The sequence below is a fragment of the Coregonus lavaretus genome (genome assembly GCF_964263955.1).
Source record: "Coregonus lavaretus genome assembly, contig: HAP1_SCAFFOLD_129, whole genome shotgun sequence".
NCBI lineage: Eukaryota > Metazoa > Chordata > Actinopteri > Salmoniformes > Salmonidae > Coregonus > Coregonus lavaretus.
In genome coordinates this window covers 275,804-285,008 of record NW_028156273.1, presented here as the reverse complement: position 1 = coordinate 285,008, position 9,205 = coordinate 275,804, and the positions used below count along the sequence as shown (strand labels likewise).

The following is a 9,205-nucleotide window of genomic DNA, read 5'->3' as shown; positions in this document are numbered from 1 at the left end:
GTTTCATCAGACCAGGGGACATTTCTCCAAAAAGTACGATCTTTGTCCCCATGTGCAGTTGCAAACCGTAGTCTGGGTTTTTTATGGCGGTTTTGGAGCAGTGGCTTCTTCCTTGCTGAGTGGCCTTTCAGGTTATGTCGATATAGGACTCGTTTTACTGTGGATATAGATACTTTTGTACTTGTTTCCTCCAGCATCTTCACAAGGTCCTTTGCTGTTGTTCTGGGATTGATTTGCACTTTTCGCACCAAAGTACGTTCATCTCTAGGACAGAACGCGTCTCCTTCCTGAGCGGTATGATGGCTGTGTGGTCCCATGGTGTTTATACTTGCGTACTATTGTTTGTACAGATGAACGTGGTACCATCAGGCGTTTGGAAATTGCTCCCAAGGATGAACCAGACTTGTGGAGGTCTACAATTTTTTTGTCTGAGGTCTTGGCTGATTTCTTTTGATTTTCCCATGATGTCAAGCAAAGAGGCACTGAGTTTGAAGGTGGGCCTTGAAATACATCCACAGGTACACCTCCAATTGCCTCAAATGATGTCAGCCGATCAGAAGTTTCTAAAGCCATGACATAATTTTCTGGAATTTTCCAAGTTTAAAATTACCTGTGTCATGCACAAAGTAGATGTCCTAACCGACTTGCCAAAACTATAGTTTGTTAAAAAGACATTTGTGGAGTGTTTGAAAAACGACTTCAACTGTATATCCAATCAAATTTATTTAGCAATATCCAAATCATATATACAATTCAAGAGGTTTCAAGGTTAGACCCAAGAATAGCACATTCTATTAATCTATTTAATCATTCACATTTTTAAATACCAATATCCAATTCTATACTTATATTCAATCAATGAAAATGAATCATCAAAAAACACATTAAAAAATATATATTCTGATTTTAGATGTGATCATGTCTTAAGAATAATAAACAAAAACTAAGGTAGGCCTATTTGTGAGTAAACATTCATACAGACAATATGATTTAATGTGGCATTAACCAACACAAATTCTCAGTCAAAAACACAAGTCAGAACACAGCCTCTCTATTCTCTCATGTGATTTCAGGTCCTCTGACCGTGAAAATGTCTTTCCACAAAGAGAGCAGTGGTATGTCTTCTCCTCCTGTGTATGTATTATTTCATGCTTCTTCAGATGACTTAACCAGTTAAATCTCTGTCCACACTGGGAGCAGTGGTAGGGCTTTTCCTTTTTTTGTATGTGTATTCGCTCATGCGTTTTCAGGCTCACTAAGCACCTAAAACTCTTTCCACAGTGGGAACAGTTGTAAGGCTTCTCACCTGTGTGTATTCTCTCATGCGTTTTCAGACTCACTAACCGTGTAACAGTCATGCCACATTTGGAGCAGTGGTAAGGCTTCTCTCCGGAGTGTATTCGCTTATGTCTTTCCAGGTTCATTAACCGTGCAAAAGTCATTCCACACTGGGAGCAGTGGTAAGGCTTCTCTCCTGTGTGCGTTTTCTTATGTTGTTTCAGGTGTCCTAACCGGATAAATCTCTTTCCACACTGAGAGCAGTGGTGTGGTCTTGCTGGTTTGGATGTCTCTGGGTCTGGTTCCCCTGAAGGACTCTTCCTGCTGTCAGAGTGAGAGTCTGGTCTCCCTCCTGCTAAAGACAAACAAAGTATTTAGTTAAATACTAAACAAAGACCTGAATGAAACCTCCATGTGATAAAACTATCTTCCTATGTGGTTTAATAGGCAGTAGGTAGCCTAGTTAAGAGCAATTTAAAGAAAACTATTGAATCAATTTTACGATAAGGCAGTAATGTAACAAAAATGTGGAAAAAGTCAAGGGGTCTGAATTCTTTCCGAATGCACTGTATATCTGGCCTTGTGTATTGGGATATTGTCCTGCAGAATAACCCAATACACAATTTGTCTCCTAGTGTCTATTGGAAAGCAGACAACCAGGTTTTCATCTAGGATTCTGCCTGTGCTTAGTGCTATTAGGTTTATTTTTATCTAAAAAAAAATCCCTAGTCCTTGCAGGTGACAAGCATACCGATAACATGGTGCAGCCACCACCATGCTTGAACATATGAAGAGTGGTACTCAGTGATTTGTTGGATTTGCCCCAAACATAACACTTTGTATTCAGGACAAACTACATTTCTCTCTTTTCTTTAGTGCCTTATTGCCAACAGGATGCATGTTTTGGAATATTTTCACTCTGTCATTTAGGTTAGTATTGTGGATGCATGTTTTGGAATATTTTCACTCTGTCATTTAGGTTAGTATTGTGGAGTGACTCCAATGTTATTTTCCCCACCCTCGGTTATGTGGCTGGGCATAATCACATCTTTCTGATTGCACCTTGTCCGTTCTCATATAGACAAATCTATACGGATACAAACAGAACCAAGCGAGACATTATTTCACTCCTGACTGTCTGTGGCAGAGAATTATCAATCATCGAATCGGAGTTAATTTCATTACTCAGATTGAGAGCAGATTTTCTAATTCATAGTCAGACAAATGGATTATCTGGATGGTAATAGACGTAGCTTCCTCTTAGCTAGAAAATGACGCAATAATGATAGTCTTGCTGACATTGTTTCCATTCAGTCTGACGATGTTCTCTTGCATGATTCACCATCAATCATTTACAGCTTAAAAATGTATATGAAAAACTGATACAGTTGTGAAGTATAAAATCCCCCAGACAGCATGAGACTCTTTTTGAGAGCCTGAATTAACAGCAACTTTCCTCCCATGATGTACAGTCTCTAGATGCACCGTTACCGCTCAATGAACTACACAATGCACTGAAAGACATGAACAGAGGTAAATCCCCTGGATTGCATCCCACCGGAATTCTATTTAACCTTTTGTTCTGAACTTGGCCCGGTATTATTAGAGATGGTACAAACATCTATTCAAATGGGCTTTTTTTCCAACAGGGATGTTAATACTGCAATTATCTCTCCGTTACATGAAAAAAGGTAAAGACCAAACTCGGTTCAAGTCAAAGGCCTTTCTCCCTCATCAACAGTTACATGAAATTGTAGGCCAAGGTTCTAGCTAAACACCTTGAAACCATTTTACCCAAACGAGCTCATTCTGATCAAACAGGTTTTGTCAAACGTAGATTGGCGTCAGACAATCTGAGACGTCTCCTACATATAATAAACATTACATCTACTATACCATCCCCCCCTGTGCAGTTCTGTCAATTGATGCGGAGGAGGCCTTTGACCGTCTCCAATTTTCCCACCTCTGGTACAGTGGGGGAAAAAAAGTATTTAGTCAGCCACCAATTGTGCAAGTTCTCCCACTTAAAAAGATGAGAGAGGCCTGTAATTTTCATCATAGGTACACGTCAACTATGACAGACAAAATGAGAGAAAAAAAATCCAGAAAATCACATTGTAGGATTTTTAATGAATTTATTTGCAAATTATGGTGGAAAATAAGTATTTGGTCAATAACAAAAGTTTCTCAATACTTTGTTATATACCCTTTGTTGGCAATGACACAGGTCAAACGTTTTCTGTAAGTCTTCACAAGGTTTTCACACACTGTTGCTGGTATTTTGGCCCATTCCTCCATGCAGATCTCCTCTAGAGCAGTGATGTTTTGGGGCTGTCGCTGGGCAACATGGACTTTCAACTCCCTCCAAAGATTTTCTATGGGGTTGAGATCTGGAGACTGGCTAGGCCACTCCAGGACCTTGAAATGCTTCTTACGAAGCCACTCCTTCGTTGCCCGGGCGGTGTGTTTGGGATTATTGTCATGCTGAAAGACCCAGCCACGTTTCATCTTCAATGCCCTTGCTGATGGAAGGAGGTTTTCACTCAAAATCTCACGATACATGGCCCCATTCATTCTTTCCTTTACACAGATCAGTCGTCCTGGTCCCTTTGCAGAAAAACAGCCCCAAAGCATGATGTTTCCACCCCCATGCTTCACAGTAGGTATGGTGTTCTTTGGATGCAACTCAGCATTCTTTGTCCTCCAAACACGACGAGTTGAGTTTTTACCAAAAAGTTATATTTTGGTTTCATCTGACCATATGACATTCTCCCAATCCTCTTCTGGATCATCCAAATGCACTCTAGCAAACTTCAGACGGGACTGGACATGTACTGGCTTAAGCAGGGGGACACGTCTGGCACTGCGGGATTTGAGTCCCTGGCGGCGTAGTGTGTTACTGATGGTAGGCTTTGTTACTTTGGTCCCAGCTCTCTGCAGGTCATTCACTAGGTCCCCCCGTGTGGTTCTGTTATTTTTGCTCACCGTTCTTGTGATCATTTTGACCCCACGGGGTGAGATCTTGCGTGGAGCCCCAGATCGAGGGAGATTATCAGTGGTCTTGTATGTCTTCCATTTCCTAATAATTACTCCCACAGTTGATTTCTTCCAACCAAGCTGCTTACCTATTGCAGATTCAGTCTTCCCAGCCTGGTGCAGGTCTACAATTTTGTTTCTGGTGTCCTTTGACAGCTCTTTGGTCTTGGCCATAGTGGAGTTTGGAGTGTGACTGTTTGAGGTTGTGGACAGGTGTATTTTATACTGATAACAAGTTCAAACAGGTGCCATTAATACAGGTAACGAGTGGAGGACAGAGGAGCCTCTTAAAGAAGAAGTTACAGGTCTGTGAGAGCCAGAAATGTTGCTTGTTTGTAGGTGACCAAATACATATTTTCCACCATAATTTGCTAATAAATTCATAAAAAATCCTACAATGTGATTTTCTGGAGAGAAAAAAAATCTCAATTTGTCTGTCATAGTTGACGTGTACCTATGATGAAAATTACAGGCCTCTCTCATCTTTTTAAGTGGGAGAACTTGCACAATTGGTGGCTGACTAAATACTTTTTTCCACCACTGTATACTACGGAACGTATGGGATTTTTCGCCAAATGTTTATGACTGTGTTAAAAACGCTGTATAGTGACTCCTCTGCGATGGTCTTCACGTTTTACCAATGGCTCCTCACAGTTCGCCATCAAATGGGGAAATGGTCAAGGCTGTCCAGCTTCCAGTCCCCTGTTTTCCCCATCACTGGAGCCTTTAGGCTAAAACAAATACGTCAATCCAAAGATATAGGGCAAATATCAGTTAAGGATACATCCCTGTTAGTGAGCAGTTCTCCTTTGCCAAGATAATCCATCCACCTGACAGGTGTGGCATATCAAGAAGCTGATCATTACACAGGTGCACCTTGTGCTGGGGACAATAAAAGGTCACTGAGGAGTATTTCTGTCTGTAATAAAGCCCTTTTGTGGGGAAATAACTAATTCGGACTGCCTGGGCGGGCGGGCCTGGATCCCAAGTGGGTGGGCCTATGGCCTCCCAAGCCCACCCATGGCTGTGCCCCTGCCCAGTCATGTGAAATCTATAGATTAGGGCCTCATTTATTTATTTCAATTGACTGATTTCCTTATTTGAACTGTAACTCAGTAAAATCGTTGAAATTGTTGCGTTTATATTTTTGTTCATTATATATATAATTGTTTACCTCCTAGAAGCCCTCCGTAAACCAATGGGAATAGTTACGGTATGGAACACAGATCTTAAAGACGACAACCAAACGTGGATCTATTTGCTAACTAACAAGGCAGAACAGTTGAATTGTTATGAACACACCTTCCTGTCTGTCTGCCCCTGTTTGAACAGCACGCTAGCCTGTCTCTATTTAACAGATGTTGAAATCAAGTGGCCTACCTTATTTCTCAGAATGAGAACCAGTTGCCAATTCCTTATATACTTGTGTTTTGTGATTATTGCACATTTATAAAAACACAGACTAGACAGAAGTCGTCCTGCAGAAAGTAGTCCATCACAACTTTTTCCCACTGATCTTTGTCGATAGCGCCTGCTAAATTCAGGGCAGCCATGTTGTTGAGACCAGTAGCAACACTTTTGCAGTTCTCAATGATATCTTAAAAATAAAAATAAATGCATTTAAAGGACTATCTACACATACTGAGCAGCTCATGTTATAGACAGAAGCATGCTACATGGCAGACCAATCCGAAACTCATCTCTCGGCATGTCCAGTCCATCCATTATCTCAGCCAATCATGGCTAGCGGGAAGGTTCCTGTCTTTTTTCATGGGCTAAACCAACTAGGCTCGTAATTTAACCATTTTATTCTTATTTACAGATGGAATACACGTTTGTTATTAAGGCACATAAAAGTTCCCATGTTCCAGAAGGCATTTCTGGCCCAAAACTAATTTGGATGAAAACTAAATGTTTTCCGTTCAAATGGCTCTCCTGTACAGTAGTGATGTGCGCCATACGCCCAGCTTCCTGGAACGGGTTAAAGGTTATTTTATTGGACTAGAAGCATCTAAAAGGGTGGCTGTCTCTTTAAGTAATGAATGACGTCATTCTTGAGGCAGAATGTGGCTGTGGAATATCTGACTTTGTGGCTGTGGATATCTGACTTTGTGGCTGTGGATATCTGACTTTGTGGCTGTGGAATCTGACTTTGTGGCTGTGGAATCTGACTTTGTGGCTGTGGAATCTGACTTTGTGGCTGTGGAATCTGACTTTGTGGCTGTGGAATTTAACTTTGTGGCTGTGGAATCTGACTTTGTGGCTGTGGAATCTGACTTTGTGGCTGTGGAATCTGACTTTGTGGCTGTGGAATCTGACTTTGTGGCTGTGGAATCTGACTTTGTGGCTGTGGAATCTGACTTTGTGGCTGTGGAATCTGACTTTGTGGCTGTGGAATCTGACTTTGTGGCTGTGGAATCTGACTTTGTGGCTGTTGGAATCTGACTTTGTGGCTGTGGAATCTGACTTTGTGGCTGTGGAATCTGACTTTGTGGCTGTGGAATCTGACTTTGTGGCTGTGGAATCTGACTTTGTGGCTGTGGAATCTGACTTTGTGGCTGTGGAATCTGACTTTGTGGCTGTGGAATCTGACTTTGTGGCTGTGGAATCTGACTTTGTGGCTGTGGAATCTGACTTTGTGGCTGTGGAATCTGACTTTGTGGCTGTGGAATCTGACTTTGTGGCTGTGGAATCTGACTTTGTGGCTGTGGAATCTGACTTTGTGGCTGTGGAATCTGACTTTGTGGCTGTGGAATCTGACTTTGTGGCTGTGGAATCTGACTTTGTGGCTGTGGAATCGGGTGGAAACCAGACTGGAGGAAAAGGAAGACGAAGAAGTGATTGATTATTTGGTGGCAAAGAGACGAAGTGAATTAATAACATTTTTGGTGCCAATCAGTTGTGAAATCAGCATATTTTGGGTTATGGAATCACAAACAAAGTACTAGGGTATTGAATTCAGCTGACATTTCAGCTATTCATTTCTTAATGAATTTGTAAAAATGTCTGAAAGTGTAATTCCACATTGACAATATGGGGTATTGTGTGTACGCCAGTGAAACAAAATCTCACTTGAATCAATTTTCAATTCAGGCTGTAACACATCAAAATGTGGAAAAAGTCGAGGGGTGTGAATAATTTCTGAAGGCGCTGTATCCAGGTAAGCATTGACAAATTCCATTTGATATTGATGAAGGTAAAAAATAATAAAATTGTCTGAAGGCACTGTATAAGTTATTCTCAATGAATCAATGGCTAGGATATTATTCATTTAAATGTTTAAAAGCTGCATGCACCAATCGCAGTTTCCCTTTTAACAATTCATACAGCGCTGAACAACATATTTGAGTGTAGAACTTCAGTAGAACGCCCCTTAAAAACCACACATTTCAAAAACTGCATAGTTTGAACGCCTGTTTTAAAGACAATACTTACTGGTGTTAATCAGATCTCCAGTCTCCTCCTCCATTTCTTCCTCCTCACCCTCTTTAACTCCCAAAACATCTTCCTCCTTTTCTTTTATTGAAATAGCCTCCTCTGCCTCTTTCACTCTAGAAGGTTCTTCCTCTTCTTTCATTATAACATCCTCTTCTTTCAATGTGACAGCCTCATCTTCCTCCTTTTTCATTCTGAAAGCTTCTACCTCCTCCTCTTCCACTGTTACAGCCTCTATCCCCTCTTCCACTATAACATCCTCTTCTTTGAATGTGACAGCCTCCTCTTCCTCCTTTTTCATTCTGAAAGCTTCTACCTCCTCCTCTTCCAATGTTACAGCCTCTACCCCCTCTTCCTCTTTCACTATAACATCCTCTTCTTTGAATGTGACAGCCTCCTCTTCCTCCTTTTTCATTCTGAAAGCTTCTACCTCCTCCTCTTCCACTGTTACAGCCTCTATCCCGTCTTCCTCTTTCACTATAACATCCTCTTCTTTGAATGAGATAGCCTCCTCTTCCTCCTTCTTAATTCTGAAAGCTTCCTCCTCCTCTTCAACTCCAAAAGGTTCTTTTTCTTCTTTCACTGTAACATCCTCCTCTTCTTTCACTATAACAGCCTCGTCTTTGAATGTGATAGCCTCCTCTTCCTCCTTTTTCATTCTAAAAACTAATTCCTCTCCTTTCCCTGTAATAAACTTCTCTTCCTCTTCTTTTGCGATAATGTTCATCCCCAGAGCTTCTTTCTCCGTCCAGCAGACCTCCTCTTCTTTAGCAGGAGGGGAGTAGCTTAGTGAGGTCGGGATGTTAGCTAGCTAGCTAGCGACTAGCCTAACCTCAGTATCAATTTAACACATTTGCTAATTTAATTTAGCTAGCAAATTAACTTAAATTTAACTAGTTTTATGTTTAAAGCACTGAGATTAATATACACAAGATCGGTCTAAAGAACTTAAATGTTTCGGTTTTATGTTGGCTAGCAAACTACCTCCTGGTTGAATCAGTAGCCTGTTGTCGCTGTTGAAGAAGCTTCCCGTCCCGTCCACTACATTATACGTCACGCAAGCAGCATCACCAGAAAGACTCACATCGCCATCTGCTGACTGGAGTGGGTAACACAGACTGGAGAAATATTCAATACATAATATATTCTGGCAAACAATGAAATAGAAAGTCACTTAAAAACTACCCGTTTTTATGTTTTCTCCAATACTTTCCTCCAGGGCTGACCTGCCCATTAGGCAGGATTAGGCGACAGAATGACGAAGGCAGCATTTTCTGAGGTAAACTGACCAAGGTACTCTGGCAACAACACATAACACCTCACATAATTCAATTCAAATCAAATTGTATTGGCCACATATACATATTTAGCAGATGTTATTGCGGGTCTAGGAAGTTATTCTGTTCCTAGCTCCAACAGGGCAGTAAATACTTGTGTTCCTAGCACCAACAGTGCA

General features: G+C 41.2%; 1 protein-coding gene across 1 annotated transcript; it reads right to left on the bottom strand.

Annotated features, from left to right (window-relative positions):
• Positions 1-464: 464 nt before the first annotated feature.
• LOC311126512 (uncharacterized protein) lies at positions 465-8,480 on the bottom strand. The gene is made up of 2 exons (XM_084200508.1): positions 7,750-8,480; positions 465-1,633 (listed from the first exon to the last, which is right to left on the bottom strand). The coding sequence occupies exons 1-2, from the start codon at positions 8,474-8,476 to the stop codon at positions 1,023-1,025; spliced, it is 1,338 nt and encodes a 445-aa protein (XP_084056634.1). The 5' UTR covers positions 8,477-8,480; the 3' UTR covers positions 465-1,022.
• Positions 8,481-9,205: the final 725 nt, after the last annotated feature.